This window comes from Styela clava, chromosome 14, assembly GCF_964204865.1.
Source record: "Styela clava chromosome 14, kaStyClav1.hap1.2, whole genome shotgun sequence".
Lineage (NCBI taxonomy): Eukaryota > Metazoa > Chordata > Ascidiacea > Stolidobranchia > Styelidae > Styela > Styela clava.
In genome coordinates, this window is record NC_135263.1 from 5,966,735 (window position 1) to 5,985,621 (window position 18,887).

Sequence of the window (18,887 nt, forward strand, 5' to 3'; positions counted from 1 at the left end):
TATGTCCATTTTTCTCTGGTTCAACGTATTTTTTATTCAATAATTTTACGCGGATGTACTGAACAGTACCGGTATCCAATATCGCACAAACACTCTCAAAATTAGCGACAAACTGTAGAAAAAAATGTTTGGGGTTAAAGGTCAAACGTCCATTTTTGATCTGATTCAACGTAATTTTTATCCGATACCGAACGGTGATGTATTGAGAGGTATCTAATGTCAAAGTCAGTTGCACGCGGGCGCAGTTGTTTTGCACGCCGTGAGCTATAATTGCAGAGCCATTATATAATGGCTCTGATAATTGCACGCCAGGGATTCTTATTTGCACGCGGGAATTTCTGATTGCACGCCCGATTTCTCGTTCAAAAAGGCCATGAAATCCAGACTGGCAGTACGGTCCTGTATACAATTCGGTATCTCTGTCTGTGGTTATATCCAAATGCTGAAATGCAGAAATGGGTGTGAATTTGTAGTACCGTACTGCTGTACTGTGCGTTACTGAACTAAGCTTCAGTTTCTCTAATCGGAAAGTCTGACAGTGGTTATGTTCCAATATCTAGAAATGGGAAGCAATCACCTAATTCATGTATTCACCTAATTCATGTATTATATTCATTTAAATTTTTTCCGATTCTTTCATTGAAAGCTAGTGAACTATTTAAACTGCTATGTTCTTATAAAAGTAGGGAAACTGAATATTTCTGTCTGAAGCGTTTGAGGCCTCTGGCCTGGTCAAACCACCAAAATGATCGGTGGTCTTTTCCTTTACAATCACAAGGGAGAAGTTCTCATATCGAGGATATATCGTGATGATATCGGGTATGTTGTTCTTTATGACCATTGATTGCAGATTTTATAACTTTTGCACTTCTATATATATTATACTATGTGTATGTTTACAGAGTGTTATTAATAACAGCCTATTATGTCAAAGTTCTTATTGAAAAATTTGATTCAGAATTTGGATCTGGAGTCCCAGAGTCCAAATATTCTACAAGTAGGAGCGAGAGTCAATTTTTCTCTACTGGGAAACTTAGCCAAATTTTTTTTATCCTCGAGTCAAAAGTCAATTGTAAAAATTTCCAGACTCCATATCCCTGCTTACAATCGCATGAACGCTCCCAGTCCAGAAAAGCCAATAGCTATTTTTGAAGTAATCTGAATTTATAGACTCTCCCTAATTGTGAGGCGCGGTTACGGCAGCAAAATTTTACCTGCCATTGGTTTTCAATTTGCTGCCGCGGTAACGGCAGCTCGACATTGGTTTGTGGCAGCTAAAAAGTCAGTCGCCATAGGTTTGGCCGTAGCGGCCATGATATGGAAATACCGCCATGGTTTTGTGGCAGCTGCAGACGCCATGGAATACTTAAAACTGCACTTGCTAATTGTAGTATTTCATTGTTCTGACATACAATGTAATATTTTACAGGCGGAACGCGTGTGATGCTTTTCGTGTCAATGTTATTCATGCAAGACAGCAAGTGCGATCACCTGTTACCAATATAGCACGGACAAGTTTCTTTCATACAAAACGAGGAAATATATGGCTATGTGCTGTAAGAATTTATTGTAGAAATCACAGTATTTTTTTACTTCAACAAGGAATGCTTTACTGCTGTGTTTCAGGATTCATTTTTAGGGGAATGAAAATTATAAGACTGATCAATATTATGGTGTATCTATATCAAAAATCAATAACTATGATTTTTAAGCTAACCCATTTTTTGGAGACTTTCCTAAATGGATTTATTAAAATATTGGAAAACATAATATATGTTACAATATAGTCAACCAAGAGCAATTTAACCAGATATATAAATTTGATTCTATTTCGATACTTTCCTGATTCTCTCAAATACCTTGTGGAATTACTTATAGTACCTCTAGTAAACAATTTCGCACTGATAAATGGTATAAAGACTGTTCAAAATAGTCCAAAAATAACACATTTTTATATAGCTTTAGTAACATTTGAGGTAGGCTATATGTTATTTGGTGGGAAATGGATTTGCTTTTGTTAGCTATGACCCTAATGCTGATTTTCTTTACGATTTTTCCAAAAATTCTATCGCGTTTAGAAACCAAGCTCTCTAGAAAGTATACAATTAAACAACGCTTTCATTTTTCAGGTAACAAAGCAAAATGTCAACGCTGTTCTTGTTTTTGAATTTCTTCTTAAAATGATCGATGTTATGCAAAGTTATTTTGGAAAAATCAATGAAGAAAATATCAAAAACAATTTTGTTTTGATATACGAACTTCTAGATGGTTAGTGTACATAGACCATAGCTTCTCTTTTATTTATCAACTTAGAAGATCCTGAGTTTGAACATCCCAGTATTTTATCAGCTTATCATGCCCAATACCTCATTCTCAACCCTCCGACCGTTTGGTAGATAGACCTCAGCTCGAACCTTAGATCTCAAGTGTGCAGCGTTCAGTAGAGAGAGAGGGAGAGAGATTTGTTTTTCGTCGATCAAAATAAAATACCAGTCATCGTAATAATAAAAATAATACCAAGTGATAAATTAGTTTGGTATGTATAGACAGGAATCAATGTCAACTCCCCACTTCACACTATTATGTTTAAGATTCACAATTTCAGATGACAAATTATTAAGGTAGAACATTCCAAAGTTTGAAATTATATTCACAAAATGGGAGAATAAAATTGGGGAGTGGAATGCTAGAGTAAATCATTCTTATTTGTATATGTGGAATGGGGTTCCAAAGTTGAAAGAGATTTCAAAGGGTTTCCAAAGTAGTTTCTAATTTCATAGCTGCGAGTCTAGTTACGACCCATGAGTTATCTGTGCCATCAAGTCGAGTCCTGGAGTCAAGATGATTGCTGAGTTAATTCTCACAGGCGGTCAGCTGATGACAAGTTTGAATTTTTTCATTTAGATGACTCGACTTTGAGTCTTTGATAAATATTCAATCAATCCAACTCCAGTTGAGTATTTGATGAAGGTTGACTCAATGCAATGCCAACTTACTGAAGCCAATACCAATGTTAAGATTTGAATTTAACAGCACTTGAATCGTAAAAAGCCTATTTCTAACAATCAAGCTAATGGAGATGCATATTAGATTAGCTTTAAAATGTTTCACATTTACAGTATTTGAAATTGCAAATGGATTTTTTTTTATCAATGAATTTTACCTATTACAGAGGTTTTGGACTTCGGATATCCGCAGAAGACTGATACTGGAATATTAAAGACATTTATTACGCAACAAGGAATCAAAACTCAGGTTATTATGTTATTTATGATCTTTAATAACATTTTGTAAAAAGCTTTAAGTTATTTTCATTTTAAATAAAGAACTAAGATGATTTTTAAAATCTCTAATTCAGTTGAAATGAATGTGTCATTGATGCAATTTGTATTCTGAAGGGATTAATAATTTTCACTGACACTTGGTATTTCTAATTTAAAATTTGTTCAAATTTTATTAAGAAAAGTTTTAATTTTCGAAATTGATTGAATTTGAACTTTATTGCTGTAATTATGTGTGATGACTAACTCTTGTTTCTTTTGACATTGTGCAAATCTTAATAAAATAAGGTTGTAACTGCATTGTCTGGAAAGGTAATTTAATAATTCTAATGTGATGTCCAGATGTCTGTTCGTATTTTTTACCGTATTGTTGTTTATCTGCTTGTCCAGAGTATTGTTCAGAGCTAAAGTGTGAGGCAAACATATACTTGTGTGGTTTAATATTGAGAAAGAGTCAGACAATCTTAGTTTGGTACAAAATTGGGTACTCCCAAAGTATGTGAACCAAGACGGCAGACACCGCAACATAGTATGTATACCAGGTTAGGGTTAGGGCATAATTTTATTCCAATTTTCCTTACTTTAGTTCTATTACAAGTTCGGGGACTAACCAAGTGACTCCTGTAGTATTTGTACCTGAAATTATGTCCTAACCCTAACCTGGTACACATTCTACTTTCCGGTGTCCGCCATCTTGGTTCACATACATCGAAAGTACTGGTACCCAAAATTGTATGGTATATATACATTATTATTCGACTGAACACTGAACCCATTGTGAAAATGACGTGTCAATAAAAAATGATTTACCTATATTTGAAATTCTTTGTATGATGAAATTGCACCATTTCTCATTACATACTACGGAAAAAGTGAAAGAGTATGAAATTTCTTTAGAAGTCGAGTTGGCGAAATTGCTGTTGCTTTTATGTGATCATTTTTATATTGTGTTAAATGTTGTCATATATGTACAGTGTGTATTTTATTAATTAATAATATGCATATAAAATGAGTGATTCATAAATTTAGGGTTAATAGGAATTTATTTACATATTTCAAGTCTAGTTATGTAGGCTATAGGTTAAATTGTCTTTTTAAACTTTTGAGGAACCCATTTATAGATTCATTTCATTTTGATTAATTGAAATCTCACTGTAGGGCCAAAAAAGTTTTTCTTTATTAATTCCTGTGAACTGAATAAATCATTGTATATGAACTGGATAGTGCAGGAAGCCGTAACCAACTTGTGGTTGAATGAACCAGTCTACAGGAGTTAAGCAACCTACAGGAGTTAAGCAATTATCCCATGTAGGTTTCAAACCTCCAGTCCAAACCCACGAGATATGATTTGTTTATATGGTTGATCAGAAAGTACATTAATAAGAACGCAATTGTTTTCACGTGTGTTATTTTATCGAAATCTTGAATAATTTTTATTTCACAAACAATAGAGCAAAGAAGAAACCACTCAGATAACGTCGCAAGTTACAGGACAAATAGGATGGAGAAGAGAAGGAATCAAATACAGAAGAAATGAATTGTTTCTTGATGTGTTGGAGAGTGTCAATCTTCTCATGTCACCACAAGGTAGTGTTCTCTAAATCAGTGAAGGATTTTAATAGAATGTAAAATATATGGTGCTATTAGAACATTAGGTCTACCACATAATAGCGTGAGGTCTACCCTTGCACTCCATTCTTTAATAGATATTACTTATTCTATACCTTTAGTTTAGCAATAAACGGTCTATTTATACATATTCTAGGAATGACTCAAACAGATAATTGAACAATCCATACCTCAAACTCCGCCTGGATAGGCGACATAGAGGCAGAACCTCGCCAAATATATTTATTTATGTATAGTTTAGTATTGTATAATTTGTAACGGTATTTATCCTCTTGGATAAATATGATCTTATTGAATCAACCCTCATTTCATGCCCATATAAGTCTCTTCTATATTTTTCTTCTGGCAATTTTGTTTTACCAAAGAAATTGTTATGACCAATTTATGAAGTTCCAAATTATTGCCATTTCAAAATTGCGTACTTTTCGAATTCTGATAATATTAATTTATGTTAATCAGTAACTGTTTTATATAAAGCTATAATTTTCATAGTAATATATAAAAGTATCTAAAGTTCCACTTTAAATTAGTTAAAAGATCTTTGATGTGCTTCGTACAACTAAAAGAATAGGTATTAAGGTGTATTGAATGGATTAGAAAAACTTTAATAAATACTGTAAATAGTTGATTTATGTGGAGAACTGACTTCATTACAAAATAATGAAATTGTAACAGAACTTTATATATACCGCACCGGTACTTCATAGAATTTCATAGAATAATTTTTTTCGTATACAAGATCATTTTTCTGAAAAAAATTAACAGTACCGGTAATTTCAAATCCATGCTAAGATTTAAAATTTTATTTTTCTGATAGAAATTAACAGTACCGGTAATTTCAAATCCACGCTAATTTTTAGAATACTTGAATTATTTGGATGTAGACATTGATGAAAAGCATTTCTGTATTTAAAATTATTATATTTGATCGCTGTTATTTTTGAAACTATCGAGGTCATCGAAATAGGAAATTATTATGGCATTGATTGGGTGGTCGTGCTTGCTACATATTGGACGAGTTTTGATGATATGTACTGAAGTAGAACAGCTCTCATAATTTCCCTTGAGTGGATTTCCTATTGATTTTTCACCAATATTCAACAGTCTTTATGACAGACTGCTGGAGTAGGCTTAAGAACCACATCTGTGCATCTGTGTATTGATTTTAAAAATTTGGTGTGACAAATTCTTCATATGTTTTAATACTAACTTATTAATATTCTAAAAGTACAAAGTTTTGAGACTTGAATCTTGAATATGTGAAATAGTTTCGATCTGATCTGATTTTCTTATTGGTTCGAGTACAAACCCAGTCAAAATGCATCAATTAAAACTTTCGAAAAGGAAAACTGGATGCAAATTATTATGGTAACAGATAGATGGTGTACTATAGAACACATGACCGCTGGTAAGTTGAGGTCCATGCATCTGAAATGAACTAGTTGACTATTCTATTACCTGACATGGGCTGGTAACTGGACAAGATGCTGGTGTTAGCCATCGAATTAAGCTCTTTTACCGGCCTTCGTCTCCTATGGAAAAAATATGAAAAATCCATCCCTATTATTAACTATTTTATGTATGAGAATGAAAAATTTGCCAGAAAAATTCTTGTATTACAATTTCGTATCTAATATGAGGAATTATACTTCTGATATTTTTTTTTTATCTTAGTTTAAAGTTTTCTTAGTATAGCCAGTCAATTACCTCACTGATCTGATGAATAAAATTTAATGAAGCTAAGAATGTAAATTATTCATCAATATTTATTGAGAGACATTTCATTCACATTTAAAAATGTTACCGGATTACTCGCTCAGAAATTTACAAGGTGCAGGGTTTATCATTTGGCTTTGTAATGAAATTGTATTACTCCATGGTTAGTATTACTCCATGGCATCAGTTAGTTCTGACAATTTGCCCCTCTGCGCACTACTCTTCATTTATTTTTGGACGAGCATATTGAAATCCAAAGATATTTCTGTAAAAATTTGTGATATTTAAGAACATTTGTCTCTTTCAGCACTCAGGAAATAAAATATCTGTTTTATCAGTAAAAATGCTTTTAAATTGTGATATGGTGATGCATTTAACATGGTTTACTGGTATACATTATATGAAATGGGTATTTGATAATATTGTTCATTTTCAGGTCAAGTTCTCAGTGCTCATGTGGCAGGTCGTGTCATCATGAAAAGTTATTTGAGTGGAATGCCAGAATGTAAGTTTGGAATGAACGATAAACTTGTCTTGGATAAATCTTCTAGAACAACTGACGATGCAACTAAGAGGTTTGTATTAATTGAACTTGTGATGTCGACATGGTTAAGTCTAATTCTTCCAATCACTAATTCAACTGGCCCGCTGGGTGACATTTGTGTCATTTTATGTATTGGCACAATGAATCTTTTTTTGAGAAATTCGAGAAAACTGTTGCCGATAGAATTTTCAAAATTGACAAAATGTGTCTGTAGATAAGTGGTAATGTGGAAACATTTCAAGCTTTTATAGAATGTTCACAGTAAGCAGCAATACTGAAAAGAGCCAATAGTGTAGTCAGGGTGGTCAATTTATAAGTTTTAATAAATAAATCATTTCATCATTGGCATTGTGAGCAATCTTGCGGTATGAAGAAACAGAAAAAAATAGAATATGAATAAGTCTTCATTCATTTATTTTTATTATTTTCAAAAAACATAAATTTAGATTTTAGAATATATTAGAAATAGCAGCATATTCAGTTGGTTTTGGACATCTTTGAATTGGCCAGTACTGATATACATATAAATTAGTTTTCTAGGATTTTCATCAAAGTTTTTAATTTATTTCAGTGGGAAGCCATCTATTGCTATTGATGATTGCACATTTCATCAATGTGTTAAATTGAGCAAATTTGAATCTGAACGGAGCATCAGCTTTATCCCGGCGGATGGTGAATTTGAGCTCATGAGGTAAGTAGATTATTTTCATATTTTAGTTCTATCACGAGTTAGGCAACTGTCTGTGTTAGCCAAGTGAATATACCCCCTGTCCATCGATTTCAGTCCCTTTACACAACTTGATGTGAAGTAGGCGAAAAAAATTAGTTACCTCCATATTGGTGCACACACTTCTGGAGCGCCCAAATACCTATAAACAATGGATCATGCTTGGCCTATGACGAGCTCAATCAAGGATGGTAAATTACACTTACTTCCATCGATTAAGTTCAAATCATGCTTGATCTATAATTATTTGGAAAGACTTGGTTTAGCTCTATCACAGATGTTAAATTATAATGTATATAGCATGACAGTGCATTACAGGAATGTTTGTATAGTGCTTGAAGGCATTTTCGACTCGCCGAATTCATTTTATTTCCTAATGTTAATATTATTACAATCACGATGTGAGATCAAGACCTGCTCATTATCAAAAACCTGGCATTGTAATGTTACTATAAACCCAATTTCTGAGAATTGGGAATGAATTATAAAAAATGGAGATGTGCTTAAGTATGTAGAATTTTGATTAGTCGCATTTAAATTCAAACCAATTTTGTTTCGTTAAAATGAATTATCATTCTTAAATCAGAATATTCCTAAAGTTTACCATATTTTTTTTTGTTCTAAGAAAGTTTGATCAAAACAAGTTGTTTCCCGGTATTATATCATGGTTAGATTTTCCGTTTGTTAATTTTAAACCATGCAGAGTAATATGATATAGCATATGAAAGTTTTCAAAAATATGAAATTTATTCACACCTTTTGCCCTGTAATAGTAATACCCCAGTCATATGTATCAAATCGTTTTGTAGTTTTAGGATTGTTTTGACTCCACTAATTAATTTCCTGTTTTGTTTATTTTGTTCCAAACTTGTTTGCATATTATCGTTTTCGACTATGACGCAATATTCATCTGACTTTGGTGTTTAGTTTGTCATTTGGAGTACCAGTGCATTTCCTGTACTTGTAGACCACATACTTAATGGTTGCCGTATTGTGCTATGCGTTGATTATCCTGCGTGGGTTCGCTAGTTTGTTACCTGTGTGGAATAATTCGGCGTGAGACGATTGTTGGACTACTCGTCATGTAAGGTGGTTCACGTAACCGCATACGGCTTTCTCCGCCATCAAGTCCATGCGTCTGAAATAAATAACTGGTTGACTACATTTTCGCGCATTCCAGAGTACCCAAAATATTAATAAAAGTGTCCCAAAACAACAATAATTTCTTCTCACAGTTTTTCTCTTTTCCTTCCTTTTATTACTACTTTTCTTTGGAACATGAGCAACGACAAAAAAGGCAGCTTAGATGTGCGGTTCAGGTGGCGTCACCTTACTCAGCGGCGTGCTCAACTCGTGTGTAATTTCTGAGTACTGCAGCATTTTTGACTTAAATTTTTTGGTCGGCTAAGAAATTGTTTGAGTGGTGAGTCGTTCGACTACCGAGTTATCACCATAACCACATCAAACAAGTGGTTGTGGCTCGCCATATGATTATGCCATCTTTATATAGAAAAGGTTTAGAAGTGCTGAAGTTTATAAGCAATAACATGTTAAATATTTTACCAGATATCGGACTACCAAGGACATTAGCCTTCCATTCCGAGTTATTCCATTAGTGCGAGATATTGGCAGAAGCAAAATGGAAGTTAAGGTCGTCGTCAAGTCCAACTTTAAACCTACTCTTCTTGCTCAAAAGATTGAAGTGAGGATACCTACTCCACTCAACACGAGTGGAGTGCAAGTTCTCTGCATGAAAGGAAAAGCAAAATACAAATCGAGTGAAAATGCGATTGTATGGAAGTAAGTAGTAGTCTTACCAATTCTACACAGCCTGTTAGGACCATATCCTCTAGGTCAATGGATCTCAAACTTTTTGAGCCGTTTATAGAATTTGTCAAGTCTTGCGCTCCACCTAAAAAATAACTACCGTATATGCTCGCGAATAGGCCGAGTTTAAAACTCAAAAAAAAGTTCGTCTTCGCGCATAACTCAGATTGCACCAAAAAATCGACTCATTCGCGCATCAGAATTTGATCACGCAACGAGATGATATTATGCTGACGGTAATTCCAAAGGCTTCAAACCATACCAAGTTCTCACGATAAAAAGCGTGCACGCACACACACAATCGCTTGTGAAGGTGGATTGTCTTATCATACAGCTGATGGCTTGTACAGTCTTTGCGATATGTTATCCGTTAAGGGACGGTGATAAGGACTCTTATCGAAATTAACTGCGTTGTGGACGATCAAAGGAAATTGTTTTATGCTGACTCAGGGACTCTCTTAAACTCCCGACAACAATCTCCTCCATTAATACAAATCACGATTCATGAAAAGCAATATAGACTTTATTAACATGAATTCACAAGTAAGAGTTACAAGTAGGAATCTACTTGTAACTCGCCGTCGCTAACAAACAAATGATAAACGTGAGGAATGTTTGCGTTACAGTAATTTTGTTCTCTTTCTACGTTTTTCTTGAGCCGTCCGGTGTGTAACGATTCGTAGGACCGGCTTATGTGCGATTTTTTTATAAAATCGTCGTTTTTAGGGAGTCGGCCTAGTCGCGAGATAGGCGTAATTTCGAGAAAATACGGTAGCTAACAATAAGCTACAAATAACAGATAGTAAGGCGAAAGTATGTTTTATTAAAAAAACATGTTGAAAATATGCGGATGGAACGTAAATAATGAAATAAATGGAAAATTTTGAAATGTAAATATCCAAAATAAGGCGGATAAGATCAAATCTAACAAATATCTATATTTTTAATTAACTTCACGTCCCCTCAAAAATTGTCTATGTCGCCCCCTTGTGGACCGCGCCCCACCATTTGAGAACCACTGCTCTATGTTTTCACCTTTTCATTGGAGGAGAGAAAATTAAGATCGCTTAATCTTTGTATTCTGTTCAGTTTTACCAATTTTGTTTGGTCATCTAGTATTATTTAAATACATATTTATACATTATAAACTAGATGTTCAAACCGTGCATAATCCTGAGTGAGCCAAGGATCTTTCAAAGATTGTACAAATAACGAAAACATACTTTTTATAGTGAGAGGGGATAAATAGTTCGAAAATAGGCAAAAGGAAAAATATATAGAAAACGGTTTGGAACCATTGACATGTACGGCAATTCCTCATGCAAGGCCATAATCTAATCATATAAAAGTCACATGTATAAATATCAATCATTGCACAAGACGTAACTGAATAGAAATTACATGAACCGCCATATCATTTAAAACTATCACTGAGACAACAGTAATCAGCCAAGCCATAATGAAAATGTTCAACATTTCTAGGGCTCGAAATAAAAGGAGGAAAGGTAACTTGAAAATTCTGCTTTTTGCGAAAATGTGAAAATATATATTGTAACTTTTTATTGTAATACTTTGGTGAATATTGCTTCAGATGATGAACATACCAGCTTAAAGATCACCTATATGTTTGTAATGTTTCATGCAAAATTTCTCCATTTTTCTGTGAAATCCTCGACTTGACCAGTTGTAAGTCAGACTTCATGATTTCTCTTCGCACAAAATAGCTTTTCACTGACCTTAGGTAACCCTTGGTTGAATATTTTGTTGTGATGTTGAGTATTTAATATAATATCATTTATCTAGGATGAAAAGAATGGCTGGAATGAAAGAATCCCAAATCAGTGCTGAAATAGAATTGCTACCAACATCTGACAAAAAGAAATGGTCTCGCCCTCCAATTTCTATGAATTTTGAGGTAATTTGTTATGCTATTCTATTGTATTTTTCACAATCTTACTTGAAGCATTTTTTTTTATTTAAATCTTGGTTGTTGAATGATTTAATCATGTATTTTACGGGGTGACGCCCAGGAAACAGTACCCAGTTCATTATTAAAAAAAATTTCTTCATTCACGTAGAAGTACGGTAATTAAGTAGAGTCCTGTCTTATTCTGGGTCACCCTGTAACATCTCTCTGGTGAAAATTATTTCTTCCTTTGAATAATCAATTTTTTGTTAAATTCACAGGTGCCGTTTGCTCCATCTGGTCTTAAAGTTCGATACCTGAAGGTCTTCGAACACAAGCTCAACTACAATGACCACGATGTTATAAAGTGGGTGAGGTACATCGGACGTAGCGGACTTTACGAGACCCGTTGTTGACCTTCATGAAATGAATAGGATTTGAATATAGCCAAAATGATGGTGACCAAGATCGTATAAAACATGCTCATTGTTGATTACTACCAAATGATTGTTAATGAAACGAAAAAATTAAATTTGTCACGGCGAATATCTGTCTCATTCCTATTTCCTACATTCTTACCTCTTCATAGCCAAGTATCCAAAGTATTTCATTGTCCATAAGTTTCGAATCAAAATTGTTAAAAAATAGTGTAAAATTACTAAAATTTTGAAGTGAGAATGATACTTACCTTTTTTAGAATCTAATAGATGGGATTCGATTTTTAACTTCTTTCGTTGATTGTCGATTATTTGATTTAAGATGAATAAGCTTTTCTTTACTATATAATTCAAAACATGAGGTTTAATAAATAAGGGCCGTGAAATCGGGGAAAATTTACAATTGACTCCCGACGCTTGGTTGAGAAAAATTTGGCTCCTACTCTGTCTCGTGAATAATTCTGATTCTACTCTAAATCCAAACTACAAAAATTGATAACTATATGCAAGTCACCTTCGTTAAACTGTTAAAAACCGCTCACTAAACTTGAAGCTTTTTGATTTTTTATGAAAAATTATGACTTATATCATCACCGGTGAAAATAATATGAAATTGAGGCTGTGTTAAATTTTGACTCAAGTAAGATTTCCCAACCCTGTTCTGAATACAAAGCTTTCTTGTAGAAATAGAATTCCAAAAAGTTTGTTTGCGATATATATGTTTTATTTATAGATAACATGATTGTAAAATTAAAAAAAAAATTGTCTTAAAGCAAAATTTGTCATTGTTTATTCATCTCCTGCTTACGAATGGTTTTCTGTCATTAACAAATCAAAATGCCTCACAGCAGCGATCTAGTATGATATATTGTATATGTTTTATCTTTTTTTTTGAGAAAATTCGCCTGAATCATATTGATATTTAGTATATTACGCGTAGTAGTTATAAAATATATTATCACAATCGTTATTGGTGCGATCAGTACCTAAAATATCGTAATTTGTACAAAAATAGGTTTAACGATTTCGGTCAAATTTAATAAAACCAGTTGAAATTTGAGAAATGTTCAATCTCGACTCGAATAAAAAATTTTTTTTTCTTTTTCTGATCAATATTTCGAAATTGGTCATGTCTATTGCATCATATGGTTTTGCCAAGGCCACTGATGAAACACAATAAATACTAAGGCGTGGCCCAATAATATAGTTTCTTGTCATAATGCAAAGGCTTTTGCCTAATGTATTATTCTCAGCATGCCAATAAAATGTCTCCAACTGTTTAGTTTTTCTTTTCCTAACATTGTGACAATTTTCGGTATAGAACTTGATTTTGGGATCAAAAATAGAAATAGTTTTTGAAATATTAGAAATATAAGACTAGTAATTTCATATTTTTTGGAAAAAGTTTGCAATTTGTATTCACCTCTAATACAATGTCTGGATCATTCATTTGCTGCATATAACGGTAGTGGAGTTAAATTTACCTATATGTGCTATTGCACGCAGTCGTGTTTTACTCAGTTGACTTGTGCAATTTTGAAATTCATTGTATGACAGAAAAATGCATTTATAATTGAAGTTTGTTTATTGATAAAATGGTCTTTCAAATTTATTAATTTTAAGTGATGTTTTGTTCTTGATCTTGGTGATCTCTGAAAAACATTTAGCCTCTGCAATGTAAGAACCTGTCATTGATTTGCTCATCTAACAAATGATTCCCAATGAAGTATGATTTTATGAAACGTATGAATACGTGTGATATAATTTGTTTTTGCAATATGGATACTGAAGTATAGAAATCACTCTTAGTCAGTCGTCGTACTACAGTATGTTTCATCATGTAATCTAATATAATTCCAAATATAAGAAAACTGCGTGGTTTGTTTTCATAACTTGGATGGGCGTGATATTCAGCGAACCATTGGATGTTTCCCGGGCATCAATTTTCTTGCAACAATTACAAATCAGCACTGAGTTAACAATGAAATAACAAATGCTCGGACAGATATTCGAACATAGTTGTAAACATTGTCTCTTTTGGTAATTTTGAGCCTTATTTGTCCATTTTTAGATGTGTTTTTAGAGGTCAAAGGTCAGGGAAACGTCCATAGCTATAAGTTTGGTATGGTTTTCTGAAATGAGGTAATCTGTTCTTGGTGAGCTCGATACAAAATAAAACCTGTTAAAAGTTAGGGTCCCATCACTGAGTATAATGTAGTGTTCAAAATATCATGTCTGCTTCGTCTTAACTGCCACGATTAAACATACAGGACTGGTATTTGTGCAAACAAATGGGTGCCCTGTCATCCTTAGTTTAGTTATGTGGCTTAGAACAGATTTCGCCAGGTGAGAAACACTATACATGCTGTATAAGTAACAATGAAACACATAGGCATATCTAATAACTCGTTCCCATATTTTAAGCTTGAAAAAGTCTGGGCTTCAATGGGAGCGGTGCAGCTCTGATCAAAATCTTGCTTGGTGGACTAATAAGGATGGGCAACATGGAACAATTTACTGTTCTAGAATAGTTAAATTGAATCCAGAATACCAAATCATATTCTATTTTCATGACTGGGTTCAAGTTACCTTCTCCTACAATGTGTTACTGATGTCCCAGCTTACGGATAAATATTCTGGAAATTTTTCAAACCTTCATGATTGAAATTTCAGGAAATGGATACATTGTGTACCCCAAAGCAAAACTTACGGATTAACTATTTGACCTGAAGGGCACTCCATTGTATTACTATAATTTATATAAAAGCCGGCACTATGCTTCTTTTCGCATTCTTCTTACCCACAGGATAGCAATAAGAATGATTCCTTCTGATGCGTAAGATCTTGAGAGGTCCCATTCATATTTAATGAACAAAAAAGAATTGGCTATTGTCTATGATTGCATAATATTAAAAAAATATTTATTTTTTTAATTTAACACCAACAGATTCTAAAGCATCACAAGCCCATGCAGGAAAATTAGATTGATCTTCAAACAATTCTAAAAACCTTTCTTTAATAAAGTCTGGGAATCTATCTAAGCTAATAGCTTCCCTGACAGCTGCCATTAGATCAGCCTGGTATTTTACATTATGAATAGATACCATACTGCAGGCGCTTGGGTTATTATTCTTAAATAGCATATGAAGATACGCTCGGCTGTAATCTCGACAAGTGGAGCATTCACAGTTTTTATCGATGGGTTCAAAATCTTTTGAAAATTCGACACGCTTCAAATTTATTTGTCCTTTCCGTACTAGAGCTACACCAAATCTAGCAGTCCTCGTTGGAAAAACACAATCGAACATATCACAACCTAAAGCAGAGCATACGATTAGGTCAGCAGCGTAGCCGACACCCATTAAATATCTGGGCTTATTATCAGGCAGTCCATCTGTGCTTACAGTCACCATCCTCCAAAAGTCGTCTTTGCATTCACCGCCACTCAAACCCCCGACAGCAAATCCATGAACATCTCTTGAAGTCATTTCTTTCAGACAATCCTTCCTTAACTCTTCATCCAATCCACCTTGAATTATAGGGAATAAATTTTGTTCTGTCTGTCTTTTGTGGGCTGCAATGCATCTATCGAGCCATCTGATTGATCTTTTTGTAGCCAAACGAAATCGGTCCTGATCTGTTTCAGTGCTGCTCACCTGGAATATTGAAAATTATATTTTTATCAAACAATTACACAGAAAATACCATACATGAAATCAACCACGGGCATTAATTTGAACATCCTGGGTCAGAAATGGCTAAATATAATCTAAACTATATTTTTTTAAATGAGCAGTAGTTATGTGAACCATCATAAAATGTTCGACAATCCTCATACATAACGGCCTCCAAGGGATTCAAACCTCTAACCCCATGAAACACAACCAGTGCACAATGATAAACTTATATCTATTATGCTATCGAAGAATCAGTCATCCAGCTGAGACATTGGTTGAAATTGACCAACCATGTATGACTTGTGTACAGAGACTAAAACCAGAATAGTGGTGCAATATAAAAGTTTATGGGCAGTTACATAAATATTGTCCATAATCCTTCTAACATAATAAACGAGAATATCGGTTGGAAACCGAAGACTTATCGATCGATAGTTAGGGGATCCCCCAAAACAGAAACTGCAGTTTCGATTCATCAGCTCTTGTAACTTGCGCACTGCGCATCGCACACACACACTCGGCGGGTTTCAAAATTCTCTCGCTTTACAAAAATCTAGATCACTATATCAATAATTGATTGATAACTCGCTAATTATACGACATAATTCGCCCAAAATCAATAGGGATCTGGTACGAGATAAAATGAATGCACATGCAAAATCTGGAGCAGATTCAATCTCGCTTTCGTGAGATATCGCGTGCATCTAACAGACACACAGACACACAGACAGACATACATACATACAGACAAATACCTATCAATATACTTACCGATCTTAAGATCGATAAGTAATTAGCAAAATAGCACTATTAGGTATTTCAAGCTCACCACATCATCCAGTTGCATCATGATATCAGCCCCAATAGCATTCTGTATTTCCATTGATTTCTCAGGTGATAACATCATTTCAGTTTCATTGTGTGGATGAATGAACTTCACTCCTTCTTCAGAAAATTCTGCCAATTTAACAAGTGACACCATCTAAAAAAGATAATGCCCATTTGTTACAATTTCTAAATCGATAGTTTTAATTGATATTGTTGTAGGTTCTCATTAAAAAAGTCCACGGAAATAGATAAAACCATTATAGTAAAACAGGTAATCAGGTTCGAGGGTGGTCCAAGACGAATTGGATACATTCAAAATGGGTATATATACAATTTAGAAAATTTTCTATAATAAATAAATAAAAAGAAAATAAGAAAAATATAATTTCATTTGTATAAATTTAGAACAATGAAAATAACCCATATTAGAATACATAAAATATAGTAAATTAAAAGGTTATGGCCAGACACAAACTTTTGTCAATATACCTGAAAACCTCCACTATCAGTAAGGAGGGAGCGATCCCAGGACATAAAGTTGTGCAATCCTCCAGCTTTTTTTAATATTTCTTCCCCTGGTTTGTTTCCAAGATGATAAGTATTACCAAGCATGATTCGTATATCGAGATTTTCTAGCTGCTTTGGCGTGATTCCCTGACAAATTGGGAAAATTTATAAATGAGTGAAATAACAGGTTTGGCCGTAAAAATAAAGGTTTAGTAAATTAACAAAACTCATTTATTGACTATCAATATCACTCTTAAATTTGATGAATTGAAATACTACACCGTTACAATCTATTAATCAGAATAAGTTGACAAAACATATTTTAATTGGAGACATCAAAAAATTTCAGCTAAAATTGTAGCTAACAAAAAAAATATCTTTCTAAATTCCATGATACCTCTACCGTTTTTAGCATTTTCTCTCAACTTGAGGTATTTGAACATATTGGGCTTGAGTGAGTGGGAGCTTGATCTCATATCGAGCAAAATCTCATAGGAGCACAAAGTATCGTCAATCAACAAAGAAATTAATAGTAAAGCTGGACAGTTGGCGCATAGTACAAATCCTTAGGAATACCATCCACACTGCATCTCTAATTACCTTGCCAGTTAGCATCCCTTGGACAGATATCGGCAAAGAGATTGCTATGCTGATCACTTACTGATAAAGTTCAACTGGTTAAAGTTTCACATACCCAGCATGTATTGGGAAACATATGAAAAGAGGTAGTTTGACATAATATGATTGATAAATATAAAAACACTATTATACTTCCTAGTATGAACAAATCCTATATTTGAGTGATATAAATACCTTCAAAGTTCCCTGTGTTCCAACTGGCATGAATACTGGGGTATCAACGATACTATGAGGTAACTTCAACTTTCCAACACGAGCTTTTGTTGTGCTACACTTCGCAACAATCTCCATGCTGAAAAGTTTGGTATATACAGATATATTTAATTTCTGGTTTAATATTCGGCCTGGGTGTGCTCAGTGGAGTAGGAGAATTACCAGACCAGAGTTACCCAGCCTAAACATGTGCTGCATGCAAGGGCTTGAAGAACTTTTATACTCAATGTAAAGCTATCAACAAAAACTTGTTTGTGCTGGGGTCACTCTGGTGTATAATGGTATGTATAACTTTGGCATCTGAATTTTGCCATTTAAGCATACGCCTATCATGTTTCTGTATTTACAGATTTAACTTTGAGACAGGAAATAACTTATCCCCGTATAGTGCCGTGTCTTTTGTTAATAACAAGGTAATACTGTACCGTACAGCAGTAGTATGCTTATCAATCACTCAGTCAATTGTACTTTATACTGTTATAAGGTTGCACATACATCCATAGATAAAAATAGGCCTACGCATGAAATAGAATATATCGACTTACCTAAGAGTTGATGATGTATACGACAAATTCGATTGAGCCATCATATAGTATTCGTGTATCAGAACAACGTAGTTTCTTTACAGCTTTATGAATGAATATACTGTAATTCCACGCTATTCAAACAGAGAAGCTTTGCCGCGTCGTACACAGACGAACTGATGACGTCAATCGCGTGCCTGTCGGGCATTATCAGGTCTGGAAAGGCGCAAGGTTGATCCATAAACTAATTCAGCAGGGCTGAAACCCAAATCTTAGGATAGGATAGGATTTTACATATTTATCCCGGGGGATAGGAAAGCCGATAAGACGGTTTATCCATATGGCGAACCACGGCCTCTCGTCCGGTTACCATTCCAAGTTGGGTATGGGATTAGTTATATTGTTTGTTTTCAGAAGCATGGATTTGGTGGT

The 18,887-nt window shown here is 34.1% G+C and overlaps 2 protein-coding genes across 3 annotated transcripts; one reads left to right on the plus strand and one right to left on the minus strand.

Moving 5' to 3' along the window:
* The first annotated feature begins 644 nt into the window (after positions 1-644).
* On the plus strand, positions 645-13,938 carry LOC120340669 (AP-2 complex subunit mu). 2 transcript variants are annotated; one of them, XM_078119792.1, is made up of 11 exons: positions 645-819; positions 1,430-1,556; positions 2,130-2,268; positions 3,173-3,255; positions 3,570-3,593; positions 4,733-4,868; positions 7,063-7,201; positions 7,742-7,861; positions 9,464-9,697; positions 11,528-11,639; positions 11,912-13,938. In XM_078119792.1, the coding sequence occupies exons 1-11, from the start codon at positions 746-748 to the stop codon at positions 12,044-12,046; spliced, it is 1,323 nt and encodes a 440-aa protein (XP_077975918.1). In that variant the 5' UTR covers positions 645-745; the 3' UTR covers positions 12,047-13,938. The 2 variants fall into 2 exon arrangements, with proteins under 2 accessions (XP_077975918.1, XP_077975919.1); XM_078119793.1 differs by lacking the exon at positions 3,570-3,593.
* A 1,011-nt stretch (positions 13,939-14,949) lies between these two features.
* LOC120340874 (queuine tRNA-ribosyltransferase catalytic subunit 1-like) lies at positions 14,950-18,663 on the minus strand. Its single transcript, XM_039409263.2, has 5 exons — positions 18,477-18,663; positions 17,893-18,010; positions 17,062-17,226; positions 16,574-16,726; positions 14,950-15,723 (listed from the first exon to the last, which is right to left on the minus strand). The coding sequence occupies exons 1-5, from the start codon at positions 18,518-18,520 to the stop codon at positions 14,989-14,991; spliced, it is 1,215 nt and encodes a 404-aa protein (XP_039265197.2). The 5' UTR covers positions 18,521-18,663; the 3' UTR covers positions 14,950-14,988.
* Between the last annotated feature and the right edge of the window lie 224 nt (positions 18,664-18,887).

Bases quoted from the DNA above. Each gene is read 5' to 3' on its own strand.
- LOC120340669 (XM_078119792.1), top strand. From the start codon at position 746: ATGATCGGTGGTCTTTTCCTTTACAATCACAAGGGAGAAGTTCTCATA. The intron at 820-1,429 runs GTATGTTGTTCT...AATATTTTACAG, and splicing joins ATATATCGTGATGATATCGG to GCGGAACGCGTGTGATGCTT. The intron at 1,557-2,129 runs GTAAGAATTTAT...TTCATTTTTCAG, and splicing joins GAAATATATGGCTATGTGCT to GTAACAAAGCAAAATGTCAA.
- LOC120340874 (XM_039409263.2), bottom strand. From the start codon at position 18,520: ATGATGGCTCAATCGAATTTGTCGTATACATCATCAACTCTTAG. The intron at 17,227-17,892 runs GTATTTATATCA...CCAATTTGTCAG, and splicing joins GAACACAGGGAACTTTGAAG to GGAATCACGCCAAAGCAGCT. The intron at 15,724-16,573 runs GTGAGCTTGAAA...TCAATATTCCAG, and splicing joins TGATGCAACTGGATGATGTG to GTGAGCAGCACTGAAACAGA.